The sequence below is a fragment of the Mirounga angustirostris genome, unplaced genomic scaffold (assembly GCF_029215605.1).
Source record: "Mirounga angustirostris isolate CCGP_5_RB_7025 unplaced genomic scaffold, mMirAng1.0.hap1 SCAF_10, whole genome shotgun sequence".
In the NCBI taxonomy this organism is placed as follows: Eukaryota; Metazoa; Chordata; class Mammalia; order Carnivora; family Phocidae; genus Mirounga; species Mirounga angustirostris.
The window spans coordinates 22,886,425-22,901,134 of record NW_026991718.1 but is presented as its reverse complement, the minus strand read 5'-3'; the positions used below and the strand labels follow the sequence as shown (position 1 = coordinate 22,901,134).

The following is a 14,710-nucleotide window of genomic DNA, read 5'->3' as shown; positions in this document are numbered from 1 at the left end:
AGGAGTTTGTCCATGCTAAGAAAAATGGGGTCTCACTGAAGGATTTAGTGAAGTGACGGGTAACATGTTAAAGATCTGTGTTTTGAAAAAAAATCACTCTGCATTTCAGAAACTGATTGAATCATAAGCAGAGTAGTCTTCTGGTGTCATATTTCTAAATAGTAACTATCCGAACACTCATACAGTAATAATGGCTTTATAGTTTTCATAACATTACCAAATATCTAGAAGCTCTGAAGTACATTTTAAGTTCTGTCAAGAAATACTTCCCTTTTGGGGTGCCTGAGTGACTTCGTAGGTTAAGTGTCTGCCTTTGGCTCAGGGTGTGATCCCAGGGTCCTGGGATTGAGCCCCGCAGTGGGCTCCTTGCTCAGTGGGGAGCCTGCTTCTCCCTCTCATGCTCCCCCTGCTTGTGCTCTCTCTCTCTAATAAAAAAAAAAAAAAAATTCCCTTTCTTCTGCCTTCTATTTAACCAGTAATAAAATTCTGTCCTTCATGTATTGTTTTGAATGCAAGCTCTAATTGTACTACTTGGAGAAGGGGCTGGCTTAAGAGCAAAGAGAAGTTGTACCTTCTACTCCTATTTTTTTTTTTTTTTAAGTAGGCTCCATGCTGGGCATGGGACCCAACGTGAAGCCTGAACTCATGACCCTGAGATCAAGACCTGAGCTGAGATCAAGTCAGACACTTAACCGACTGAGCCACCCAGATGCCCCATTCTACTCCTATTTCATGTAGAATAATTAGTTTTTGTTCAGTACACTGTGCTCAATAGATGTTGAATTGAACAAGACTTCTTTAACAGTGTCCATTCTAATATTAAGCTAAATTGAAAACCAAACTACATAAGCAAATAAGCATTTATTTATATGGTTAAAATTCAGCTTAAGCCCTTTCTCCATGTCTCCACTAGAACATTAAGCATGTTTACAGTCTTACTTATGGGACAGATGCGATTTTCTAAAATTAGCTTCCTAAATGCACATCTGGCTTTCATCTACCATACTGTAAACTCCTCCAGATTTGTGACTGACTCAACTGTCTTCCTAGTACCTTCCAGAGGTCCTACCTTTTCCACCCAGTAAATGGTCAGTAAAAGTGTGCTGATGGCTATAAGCCTATACTTGATCATGTATTGTTTTATCTGTTGACTTGGTTCTAGGGAGAAATTTAGGAATATAGCTCATGGACTGTGGGAGAATTGGAGTTTGAACTCCGTACTTCAGAGGCAGTGGGGACGCCTGAAGATTCTATGGTCATGTAAAAGGAGGTATTTTTTAAAAGTTAGTCTATAAGTCTATAGTCTACGAGTATTTAAAGGAAGGAAAAAACAAGCGAATTAGGAATTAGGACACATAGTATACCTTATGAGTTGATTGGTAGTAATCTACAACCATGAGGTGAGGAAAAGGGGCAGATATAAAAAATATTGTGAAGGAATAACCAGATGAGCTGGTGATTCATTGGATATAGAGAGAATGAAGCTATGTATTTTCAAAGTTTTCTCTGTTTATCAGGAGCCCTTTCCCTTCCTTTGCTAGGCAAAGCAGGACTTAGTCAATGCTCAGCTCATATATTACTTCCTCTAAAAAGTCTTCAACAGGTCTCTCACCCTACAAAATTAATTCTGGGATCTTTGTGTTCCCAAATGTTGATCATATAATTAGCATTGCCCTATTACATCATTAATTTATAAGCCCTCATTATGCCTTAAGTATTAGGATTTTAAACCTGCATGACTAGAACAGTTGTAGTGACTGAAATAAGTTCAGAAAGGGATTTTTTTTTTTTTGAGGAAAAATTATTTGGTTTTAGATTATATAACAGTTGCAGTGTTCCATGCCTGCCTATGTGATCCAGGAATAAGTTTTGGTATATTGCTTTTTTCCTTTGGCTTCACTCTAAAATCTGAGGCGTCCTCTGCATATTCACGTTTCAGATTAATTTAGGTGTCATAAGGCTTAAAACAGCATAAGGTAAAGAGAAAGTGTCATTTAGTATAAAAATAGGCTATATATTCAGATAGAACTGGGTCCTATCTTTAAAAAAATTTTTTTTTAAGATTTTTATTTATTTGAGAGAGAGAGAATGAGAGACAGAGAGCATGAGAGGGGGGAGGGTCAGAGGGAGAAGCAGACTCCCCGCCGAGCAGGGAGCCCGATGCGGGACTCGATCCCGGGACTCCAGGATCATGACCTGAGCCGAAGGCAGTCGCTTAACCAACTGAGCCACCCAGGCGCCCAGAACTGGGTCCTATCTTGCTGTTTTTGTTGTTACTGTTGTTTTACCTTGAAACTGACTTTTCTGAGTTTGTCACTAAAATGTGTGTCATGATGCCACTTAAAGATTTCTTGAGGGGGGTGGTCAGCGTTAAATGAGACTACCTTTGTAATATGCCTGGTACAAGATTGGTGATTGTGAGGTACATAAATTCGTAAAGAATGCCTTATTTAGGGGCGCCTGGGTGGCTTAGTCAGTTAAGCATCTGCCTTTGGCTTGGGTCATGACCCCAGGGTCCTGGGATCGAGCCCCGCATAGGGCTCCCTACTCAGCGGGGAGCCTGCCTCTCCTCTCTCTGCAGCTCCCCCTGCTCGTGCTCTCTCACTTTCTCTCTGTCAAATAAATAAATAAAATCTTAAAAAAAAAAAAGCCTCTTTTATCTCCCAACCTTGTCAAAATAACAACTATTTTGTTCCTAATAAATGTCATAAGCGTGTTTATGTAAAACTTGTTTTCTGAACATGTTTTGAGAAGAAATTTTTAAAGGTAGAAAAACAGGTTTTTACCTGAAAAGCAAGAAGTTGCTTGCTTGTGTCTGAAGATAGAAGCATTGATAAGCATCTACTGCTATATTCTAGCACAGAAGCCTGGAGTACAGTATCAGCTCTTTGTGTCTCTTGTAGGAATGATGAATTGAGTTTTCTGCAACCATAAGCCATTAAGTGATTCCAACCACCTTATGTGGACTTAAGGAAGAAAATTTTGCTAGCAGAGGTCACTACTGGCAATCAGCAGCTGCTGAGGCAGTAAGAGACGGACCACTGCTCCTGAATAACATTGTGTTACCCTTAAATGTCCCCACACCCCTAATAAGCTCACTTCCAATTAAGCCTACTGAGGGAAAATGGATGTATATGTTTACTGGTCAAGTGTATGTATGATCAGTTGTTTTTCTCTATTTTGTCTACCCTCTGTCATCCTGAAACAAAAGGTTTTACATTTAACTTTAATACTCTGAATAAAAGAGGATTGAATAAATACTTGTTCCTTCCTGTAGAGGATCTGTGTATATCCTAAACCAGGGATGGGATGAAAGCACAGTTCCATTTACAACTCCCTTAAGTCAAGGGCTCCACTTCTCGTCCACAATCCCTCAAAGTCATGCTCGTTTTTTCACAGCAAACTGACTGGCAGAGCCCCTTCCTCCCTGGGTGCACTGTGCTTTCCTGTTGAGATATCAAAGCCTAAAATACAGTGTTACTACTCTTGATATCTACAGGCGCCAGTCTGAGTAAACCATAACTACTTGTGTTCTGCTTTCTATAAATATGTTCAAATTGTGGCTAGAATTGTCTCCCAATTCACTCCATACAATCTTTCATGAGGAACTTGATTCTTAATACTTTCACCACCTCCTCAGTCCTTAGTAGCCTACCAAAAGACTAATGTGGCAGCTTATTTTCACCACCAAAGGTAGGATTTCATCAAAGGGGGCAGTAGAACATAATAGGAATTCAGGCTGTAGTCTAGAGTCAGACAGACCTGGGTTCAAATGTCGCTCCGCCACTTTGGGCAAATGATTTAACCTCTCTAAGCCTCAGTCTCCTTATCTGCAAAGTAGAGATAATAGTATTTATCATAGGGCTGGCTGTGGACATTAAGTGAGATTATCAATGTAAAATGTTTAACATATTGCCTGGAACATTTTAAACATCTAGTAAATCTTACAAGAATCAAAGAGTGCAGGTAAAAATTGCTGGGATAGAGGAGAAGGATGCTAAAAGGCAATTTTTATTTTATAATTTAGCCTATGGTAGATCCTACTTACCTTCAGATAAAAGTGAACCAATAAAAATTATGCTTGGAGGTGTTGCAAGGGAAGAGACCAAACTGTCAGTCAAATTTGTTTAGTGATTACTAAGGCCAGGGAATGGAACAATGACTGAGATGTGATTCCTACCTTGAAGAGTCTTAAGAGTTTAGTTTCTCTTTTAATAAAACTTCAGTAGCCACTGTTAATCTCATAAGGATACAGCAAAAATAAATATGTGATATTCTGAAATAATACAGGTCTCATTATAGAATTTAAGAACCATAAGAAATCTGTCAGTCCTCTATCTTACATGGGTGAAAATCTGGAAGAAGGGCTTTATAAGAAGTAAAAAGGATCACTGCTAGTAGAGTGATACCTTTATAAATATAATTTGAATGAAAATTATGGTATGATTGACTAAAAGTATTTCCAGTTCACATGATTATTTTCTAATTAAGGTACCATTGTTCCAAGTCATTTAAATCCCAACAAAAATGAAATGTGCGAATAAATTATGATACTTATACCATGTCATGATTAAAAATCAGGTTTCCTAAGACTAATGACATGGGGAAATGCTTTATGATAAAGTGAAAAAAAGCAGGCTTAGATATAGTATACTTCTAATTTTTTTAAAATAGAAGATAGAAAAGTGTATAGTGTTACAGAACTATAATGATCAAAACAGGATGGTATTTGCATAAAACTGACCCATAGAGAAATGGAACAGTATAGAGAGCCCAGAAATAAACTCATATATGGTTAATTAATTTATGACAAAAGAACCAAGAAGTGGGAACAGTCTCTTCAATCAATGGTATTGTAAAAACTGGACAGTCACATGCAAAAGAAATGAAGACCACTATGTTATACTATGTACAAAAAGTCAACTCACGATGGATTAAAGACTTGAATGTAAGACCTACACCATAAAACTAGAACAAAATGGGAGGACATTCATCTTGCCAATGGTTTTTTGGATTTGACACCAAAAGCAAAGGTAACAAAGCAAAAATAAACAGTAGGATTACATCAAATTAAAAAGCTTCTGTACAGCAAAGAAAACCATCAGCAAAATGAAAAGGCAATCTATGGAATGGGAGAAAATATTTACAAATCATGTATCTGATAAGGGGTTCATATCCAAAATATATAAAGAACTCCTACAACTCAAGAAAAAAAAATCCAATTAAAAAATGGGCAGAGGAAATGAATTGACATTTTTTCAAAGAAGACATATAAATAGCCAACAGTTACACAAAAAGGTATTCAACAGCACCAATTATCAGGGAACTGCAAATCAAAACCACAGTAAGATATTTCATACTTATTAGAATGGCTATTATCAAAAAGATAAGAAATAACAAGTGTTGGTGAGGATTTGGAGAAAAGGGAACCCATGTACACTCTTGGTGGTAATGTAAATTGCTACAGCCAATATGGAAAAACAGTATAGAGGTTCCTCAAAAAATTAAAAATAGAACTATATGATCTAGCAATTCCATATCTGGGTATCTATCCTAAGGGAAAAAATCACTATCTCAAAAAGTTATCTGCACCCCCTTGTTCGTTGTAGCACTTAGCAATAGTCAAAACATGGAACAACCTAAGTGTTCATCCGCTGATGAATGGATAAAGAAAATGTAGGGTGTGTGTGTGTGTGTGTGTGTGTGTGTAGACTAACATTCAGCCATATATTATTGGAATGGAATATCATTCAGCCGTAAAAAATAAGGAAGTCCTGCCATCTGTGACAACATGGATGACCTTGAGGGCATTATGCTAAGTGAAATACTTTGGACAGAAAAAGAAAAATACTGTGTGATCTCATATGTGGAATCTAAAAACAAAACAAAAAAATGAACTCACAGATACAGAGAACAGATTGTTGTTTGCCAGAGGTGGGGATGCACATTGGGCAAAATGGGTGAAGGTGGTCAAAAGATACAAATTTCCAGTTATAAATCAATCTTGGATGCAAAGAGCAACATGGTGACTATAGTTCACAATACTGTATTGCATATTTGAAGGTTACTAAGAGTATATATTGTAACTTCCCATCACAAAAAAATAAACTATGTGTGGTGATGGACTTATTGTGGTAATCATTTCATAATACATCAAATCATTATGTTGTACACCTAAAACTAATACAATATTATATATCAATTATATCTCAATTTTAAAAAGTGTATAGAAGAAAACCAGTAGTTAATCACTGATAAAGAGTACAAATTTATTTTCTTTTTGAAACTTCTATTGAATGAAACATTTCAAAGAAAATGATTCAGGGTCTTCAAATACTTAATACTTTAAAATACTTGAGACCCATGGTGTGTTAGGTTTTCAATTTAACATAAGTCACACTAAAAATCTTTTAGTTTAGATAAGCTACCACAAAAACAGATACTGACACAAGACAAAAACTGAAAAGGAGAAAACTTTCAGTACTAATTTAACTCATATTGTTCTAGTATATAAAATTATGTACCCCTGCCTGTAAGGACTGACCACAGGTCAATAAATAATTTGGATTTGTTAGTAACTTGCATAAATCTAATTCTGACATACTACTAAATCATACCTTGAGGATAGCTATAAGCTTGAGAAGGATCGACTACCATGTCCATTGAGAAGGAGTTGTGTGATTCCTGAGAATGTTTCTCCATCACCTCTACTGTATCACTGGATGAAGATGATGAAGACAATCCCAGTCTAACATATCTTCCTTTTTTACCACAGAGTGAACAATCTACTGGTGTGGCACTAGGTCCCTTGGGCAGTTGAACTTCATCTCTGTTGTAGTTTCTAACAGCTCCACTGTGATGCACAGAGCGTTCCCGTTGCCATATATAATGGGTTGGAGCAATAGCCATAACCTACGGGGGAAAGCTTTCCTTTAGAATTTTAATAAGATTTTAAAATTTGGTAAAGTTAAGTACAAAAATGACTCACAGCTATCTCTAAAACTAGATCTAAAAACCCAAGTTACTGATGTTAAAAAAAAAAAAAGATATCTCCAGTTAAGACAGTATAGGGGTGTGTGTGTGTGTGTGTGTGTGTGTGTATAAAGTGATTCACTGCTTGAATCCTTAAGACAATACAAAGTACTTAAGTTATTTCAAATATTTCAACCTTCCAGGTTTTTCAGTTCTGAATATTCTAAGTTTGGGATAGATAATACAGTTAGTCCAAAACAACACATAATTCTTAACTTTGGAATATATTTGGTTGAAAATAACATTAAGGTTTCTAACTATGTATGTTAGGCTAATCTTAACATGTTTGCACTTATGTCAAGGGAAATGGTGAATAAGAACATGGGTAAGTTACTTAACTTCTCTGTTCCTCAGTTACCTTATCTGTAATATGGAGAGAATAATAGAGTCTCCTTTAGAGGGTTTTTGCAAGAATTAGATGAGGAATTAATTATAAAACACTTAAGATTCATTGCTACATGTTGGGCTAGATAAAATACTGCCTTTTGAGTCAGGATAGCCTTAGTTCCTTAACGTGGCTCTGCCACTTGCTAAGCTGTAGGATATTGGGCAAGTTACTTAGCTTTTCTGAGGCTCAATTTCTTCATATTTAAAATGGGGATACTATCTGCCTCATAGAAGGGTTATATATGTGTAAAATCCTTATCACATAGTAAGCAGCTGGCAAATGATAGTCATTTAAGAAGTCAAAGTAGGTAAATACACCTACATATGTTGACCCCATGACGTCTAAAATTTCTAAGCAGAGTGTTAGAATGTTATTCTAAGCAAAAATGTTTAGTTGCCGTTATCAATGATCAAAGTAAATGAGAATTGTAGAATTTGTTAGTTAGGCAGTGCCTTATTAATGCCTAAACCAGTGATTTTCAACTTGTTTCAAGTGCTCTGAGTTTTCATAGACTATATCAGGTGTCCCAGGATGGACTATGGGAAGACCAATCAAGCAGAGAACCTCAGTTTAGGGGATTGTGTATAAAATTTCGCTTGGAAAGAAAGAAGGCTTTTGTTGTTAAAAATGAAAACCTTAAACCCCAGATTGAGACCAGTCCACTTAGAAAACAGGGTACCTATGGCCTCCCCGCAAATGGCATAAAGAATGCTAGCTATGCTAATTTTTTAAAGTATATTTTAGGATTGAATTTATTTTATAATCCACTTCTTAAATCCTTCACAAAAATTTTCAACAAACATGTAATAAAGTAACGTAATTTTTTGAAAGTAGATGTAAAGATATTAATTCTAACAATAAATATTTCCATAACAATATAAAACTAGGTTCAGAGCTACCTGAAGTGAGGAAGTAGAGTGTCAGAATTTCTTATTCCTTCCATATTTATCTATTTCTTCCTCAACACTTGTACATCTTTATTTCCTATTTCTGGAATGTCCTCTCCCTTTTGTCTTAGTATTGCTTTTCCTTCAATGCCAAGCATAAGTCCCACTTTTCTAAAAACTCCAGTTTTTAGATTGTACTGTTTTATTGTTAATGCTACATTAGGACTTTAGCATGTGTCTAGTACTCAGATATATCTTTTTATGAATGTAACCAATCTACTTAAAGTCCTCTGGGCAGGAATAGTCTTAAACACCTCTATCAAATGCCTTCCACACAATATTATGTAGTCATTGTATATTTCTTATTGATAGATGAAAATAATTAAGAATTAGGGGCCACTGACATAAACTTCCAACAACATGATTTTTTTAAGAATCCTGTAGCAAAGTCTAGTGAGAAGAGCAGAGAAAAACAGGAAGCAAAGGGGACAAAATAGGTTTAGTAAACCATTCTTTGTATAACAAACGAGGTATCAGTCTCTCTAAATGCTAACCCAGCTAGAAAAATGTATGTACACATACTTGTATACTTTTAAATATGTTTGCATATATTTTATACATACAAATATTAAAATATTATTGTGATAACAGCAAATTGCAAAGAAAACTGTAAGAGGGTCAAGAAAGTGGGATTTTGGTCTTAATTCTATTAGTTCTATGACCTTGGGCAAATTACATCATCTTCTGGGCTATAGGTATCTTTTGAATAATGAGAAATCAGGTCACTTACAGTCCTCAAATTCTGTGATTTATGAAAGTAACTTCTTTGTTTTGTTTTTTAAAGATTTTATTTATTTATTTATTTGACAAAGAGAGGTACTTTGAGAGAGGGAACACAAGCAGGGGGAGTGGGAGAGGGAGAAGCAGGCTTCCCGCGGAGCAGGGAGCCCGATGTGGGGCTCAATCCCAGGACCCTGGGATCATGACCTGAGCTGAAAGCAGACGCTTAACGACTGAGCCACCCAGTAGCCACCGAAAGTAACTTCTTTGAAGCATTAATAGCACTTGATCTACTACAAATGTTATCCTAGTTTTTATTTTACTCTTCTCTCATTTTTAGTGGTTTATTTTGGTGTCTTGATCGGTGTTCCAAAACTTAATACTTGGCCCTGTATTTCTCTATATATTCTACTTCTCTTTGATCTCAAGAGGTAGTATAGTGTGTTAAAAACACTGACTCTTGGGGCGCCTAAGTGGCTCAGTCGGTTAAGCGTCTGCCTTCGGCTCAGGTCATGATTCCAGGGTCCTGGGGTCGAGCCCCGCATCGGGCTCCCTGCTCCGTGGGGAGCCTGCTTCTCACTCTCCCTCTGCCTGCCACTCTCTCTCTCTGTCAAATAAATAAATAAAATCTTTTTAAAAACCCCACAAAACTGACTCTGGAATCAAACTGCCTAGGTGTGAATACTAGTGTGCTGCTTGACTAATTGTGTGACCTTATAGAAGTCATTTAGCCTCTCTGTGCCTCAGTTTCCTCTTCTGAGATTAGCTAGCTAGCTGTAAGAATTGTTGTGAAAGTTAACACATATGCAGTACCTAGAACAGTACCTGACAAATGCTCCCAAAGTATTAACATTATGTTCACCTTGATCTCTTATTATTCTACCAAGCTTTAAACATCACTTATATGTGATGACTCATACTTAACTCATACATGTTGACTATTCACTTATCCAAATATCACCTTAAATTCCTATGTCTGATACCAAATTCCTTATTTTCCCAATAAACCAGTTTGTTTTTTTAGTGATTCCTATTTCCATTATGGAATCCATCACCCTTTCTGTTCTACAGATTTGAAACTCTGAAAGCTCACTCTCCCATGGGCCCTATATCCAACTGGTCACCAAGTAATGACAAGTATAATTTCATAACATTGATTTTTCTTTGGCATCGCTATCTTCAGCACTAGGTTTACACCTTCCTTCCTGAACTATAGCAAGTTTAACAGTTTCCAGTACCTTCCCCATATTGGGTCTCTGCTGCATACGGTCATTGGATTATTTTGTTCAACACTCTTGTTTATATCACATCTCTGCTTTCTAAATTCTAATCTGGAATCGAATAGTAGCTGACAGACAAATCAGCTCGGATGATACTGTGCCGTCTAGGCCAGAGTACATAATAAGAACAGAGAAAAGCTTCCTCTTGATAAAATTGCTACCCTCCATCAAGCATAAAGGGACCGGAAGTGGAGTCTAACTCTTTCTCATCAGATTGGCATATTCCATAATCTGTGAACCAATCTAGAAATTAAGCTATCATCAATCTAAATAAATTCCACCTCAGAGGAGCTGATATCCAAAAAGGTAAACTGATTGTAAGACGATAATAAGGTCAGAATAGGGAAATTGTCTTTACTCTTTTCTGGAGAAGCCCTACATATATTTTTCAATATAATCATACCTCATCTCTTTCCAAAAAAGGATTTGAGGCAGCTGACAAAAAGTAAAAAAAAAAAAAAAAAAAAAAAAAAAAAAAAAAAAATTCATTAAACTAGGACCCAAAAGGGTCCTAGTTTGGCTAAAGGGAAAAAGCAGACATGCCGGTAGTAAAAGGTGATAGAATTAATGTAGTTAGGGATAAAACTTGGCTCTTAGCTTCTTTGCAGCAACCAACGTTAAAAAAAAGAGACAAATTTAAAAATTCATACTATCTGAAAGGAGAGAATAAGTTTTTTGATAGTGGTATATAATGGAAAGATTGCCAACTTTAAGTACTAGCTGGCCCTGCCACTTACTAAATGAATGACAATGGACAAGTTACAACCCTTCTAAGCCCCAGTTTATTCGTCAGAAAAATGGAGAGAATACTTATGCTATTTAAGTCCTTTTTTTAAATGCTATTTAATTCCTGAGAGAAAATAACACAATAGACACAAATGTGTTTTCCAATTAACCAATATAAACAGTGGGAAGCTAGCTGTCAGAGAAAACAGAACACTGGGAAGTCATTCAATGTGAAGTTCTGGGTTTACCACTTAGTTGATGTATGATCTTGAGTAAACCTCAATCTCCTCAGTCCTCAGTCTCATCAGATGTAAAATGAGAATGCTACAACCCTCACAGGTATTTTTGTGAGGATAAGATAATTTACATGAAAATATTTATGAATTTGTAGAGCATAATGCAAATGTAAAGTATTATTATTGTAAGCCAGTTTGTAAATACTATCATAACTTGGGCTTACTTGAGGATGAGACTAAAGAAATGGGTTGGCAGTATGCCAATACCTGGCTCTCAATAACAAATGCATAGAATACTTAACTAAATTTCTAACAATATGTCTTGCCACTTAAATGCATCAAACTTCAGGGCAAAGATGATATAGTACTTCTTTATAACAACCCCCCACAACACTGAACTTAAGTGTCTTACTCCTATGTTAGCTGTTAAATGAATAGTTAAGAGAACAGGATAAAGTCTAGGTAATTTCCTTTCCTATATACCACCATGATTCAACTGTACCTGGTTGGAACAGCCATAAGAAAGCCTATCTACCTATGTGCCCCTGTTGTAAGAGGCAGTGCTAAGTCAGTCTGGTGAAGAAATTTTATAGTTTATTGTTTTTTTACTATACGGATAAAAAGGTATGAAAAAGAATTGCAAGCTTTAAATTCCATTCACTCTGTCAGTCAGCAGTATTTACTGACTACCTACTATGTGTGTGGCATATAGTTCTAGGGATTGGGGGGTACAATGAGAAAATAAAGATCATGCCCTCTTGGAATTTATATTCTAGCAGGGGGAAATAGACATTAGCAAGATAGGTGAAACAGAGTATATCATATGATGGTTAAGTGCTATGAAGAAAACTGGGAAAAGGAATACAGAGGAATAGTGGGAGGTACTACTTGTTATTTTAGCAGCTTTATTGAGCTATAACTCAAATACCATACAATTCACCCACTTAAAGAATACAATGGCTTTTAGTATATTCAGAGTTGTACAACCATTACCACAGTCAATTTTAGAATATTTTCATCACTCCATAAAAAAGGAAATCACACCCCATTTCTCCCTCCCCTCAGCCTCTGGCAACCTCTAATCTACTTTCTCTTTGGATTTGTCTATTTTAGACCATTCATTTAAATGGAATCATACAATATGTGGTCCTTCGTGACTGGCTTCTTTCACTTAGCATAGTATTTCCAGGGTTCATCCATGTTGTAGCAGGTATCAGTACTTCATTCCTTTTAATTGCCAAATAATATATCATTGTATAGCTATACAATATTGTTTATCCATTCATTTGTTGATGGACATATGGGTTTTCACTTTTTGACTATTACAAATAATGCTGCTATGAATATTCACGTACAAGTTTTTGTGTGGACATAACTTTCATTTCTTTTGTGTATATAACGAGGACTGGAAATGCTGGGTTGTATGATAACCCTTTGTTTAGCCTTTTGAGGAACTACCACACTGTTTTCCAAAACAACCACACTATTTTAAATTCCCACCAGAAGTGTAACAAGGTTCCATTTCTCCACGTCCTTACCAACACTTGTTATATTTGTCTTTTTCATGATAGCCATCCTAGTGGTTGTGAAGTGATATCTCCTTGTGGTTTTGATTTTGCATTTCCCTGATGGTTAATGATGTTGAGCATCTTTCCATGTACTTTTCTGCCCATTTGTTTACCTTCTTTCAAGAAGCCTTTTCGGATCTTTGCCCTTTTAAAAGTTGAGTTGTCTTTTTATTGTTGAGTTGTAAGAGCTCTTTATATATTCTAGATACAATTCCCTTATTGGACAGATAATTGGCAAAAATTTTCTCCCACTTTGTGGTTTGTCTCTTCACTTTCTTTATGGTGTCCTTTGAAGGACAAAAGTTTTCAATTTTTGTCAATTTTCAATTTCGATGATCTCATTTTCTTTTGTTACTTTCTTTTGTACCTGCATTGGGGTGCAGGTACCCCTTTGGATCACTATGTTTATATCTTTTGGGTAAATATTTTGGTATCATCTCTAAGAAACCTAATTCAAGATAATGAAGATTTATCCCTATGCTTTCTTTTAAAAGCTTTATAATTTTTAGCTCTTACATTTGGGTCTTTGATCCATTTTGAGTTAGCTTTTATATATGATATGAAATAGGGGTCCAACTGCATTCATTTGCATGTGGATATCCAGTTGTCCCAGCACCATTTGTTGAAGACTATTCTTTCCCCATTGAACTTTCTTGGTACCCTTGTCAAAATTCAATTGAACATAAAAATGAAGGTTTATTTCTGGACTCTTCAATTTTATTCAATTCTGGGAGATACTACTAGATAGAGGGTGGTAAGGAAAGGTTTCTCTGAGTTGATATTTAAGTAGAGTCCTGAATGAAGGAGGAAGTGAAGCACACTGATATCTGGGGGAAAAGCATTCCAGGTAAAAAAAATCCTGAGGTGGGAATGTCCTTGTTGTGTTTGAAGAATGGCGAGGAGGCCAGTGTAGTTGGAGGGAAGTGAGATGAAGTAAAAGAGGTAAGAGTTGGTGGATCAGGTAGAACCATGATAAGGGTTTTGCCTTTTCCTCTATGTGAGATGGGAAGCCTCTGGAGGCTTTTGAGTAGAGGAGTCATGATTTGACTTATTCTAAAAGATTTTGGCTGGCTGGTGTGTGAAAATAGACTATAGGAGAGAGATTATAAGAGTGACTACTTGGAAGGTTATGGCAATAATTGAGGCAAGAGGGGACAATCAAAGTAGGGCTTAGTGGTAGAGGAGGTGAGAAATGGTAGGATGCTAGATATTTTCTTAAGGTATGGATGTGAGAAGTGAAGGACAACAGTTTTTTTGGCCTGAACTAGAATGATCAAGTTATGACTTATTAACACGTAGAAGATTATAGGAGTAAGTTTGGAGATCTATGTGGGGGAATCAGAAACTGGATTTTCAGCATGTTAAGTCTAAGGTATCTACTAGATAATGAAATATGGATAGGAAATTTGATATGCACATCTAGATTTAGGGGAGAGATCTGTTGTCAGTGTTGAAGCCTTGAGAGACTAAACTTTTCTTTCAATCCCATTACACGACTGAGTTTACAGCTATCTAAAACTTTTTAGTCTTTTACACATACACCATTAAGCCATACCATTCCCTGGCTGTTTAATAGTCTGATGCCAGCACTGAAGTAATCCCAGCTCCAATCGTATAAATTAAGTTGCTGCGGTTATAATGCAAGTTGTTCTTGGGAGTGGGTGGGCAATCTGCCGTGAGGTGAACATTACCTATCCCGGCCTCTTGCCTCTGGTACCCGCTCCATGCCTTTAGCTGAGTGTCATGAGGCTTGAAGTGTTTACTTTGAAAAAATCAGAGTGTTCAAATAAGGCCTACTATCATGTCCAAGAAT

At 36.4% G+C, this 14,710-nt stretch overlaps 1 protein-coding gene across 5 annotated transcripts in view; it reads right to left on the bottom strand.

The window, feature by feature from the left end:
• Positions 1-14,710, bottom strand: part of SPDYA (speedy/RINGO cell cycle regulator family member A) — a 36,333-nt gene that overhangs the window by 1,674 nt on the left and 19,949 nt on the right. For all 5 annotated transcript variants that reach the window (XM_064572044.1, XM_064572043.1, XM_045884335.3 and 2 more), the window contains exon 6: positions 6,618-6,912. In XM_064572044.1, the coding sequence (XP_064428114.1) occupies positions 6,618-6,912 (295 nt within the window). The remainder of the gene's footprint in view (positions 1-6,617; positions 6,913-14,710) is intronic.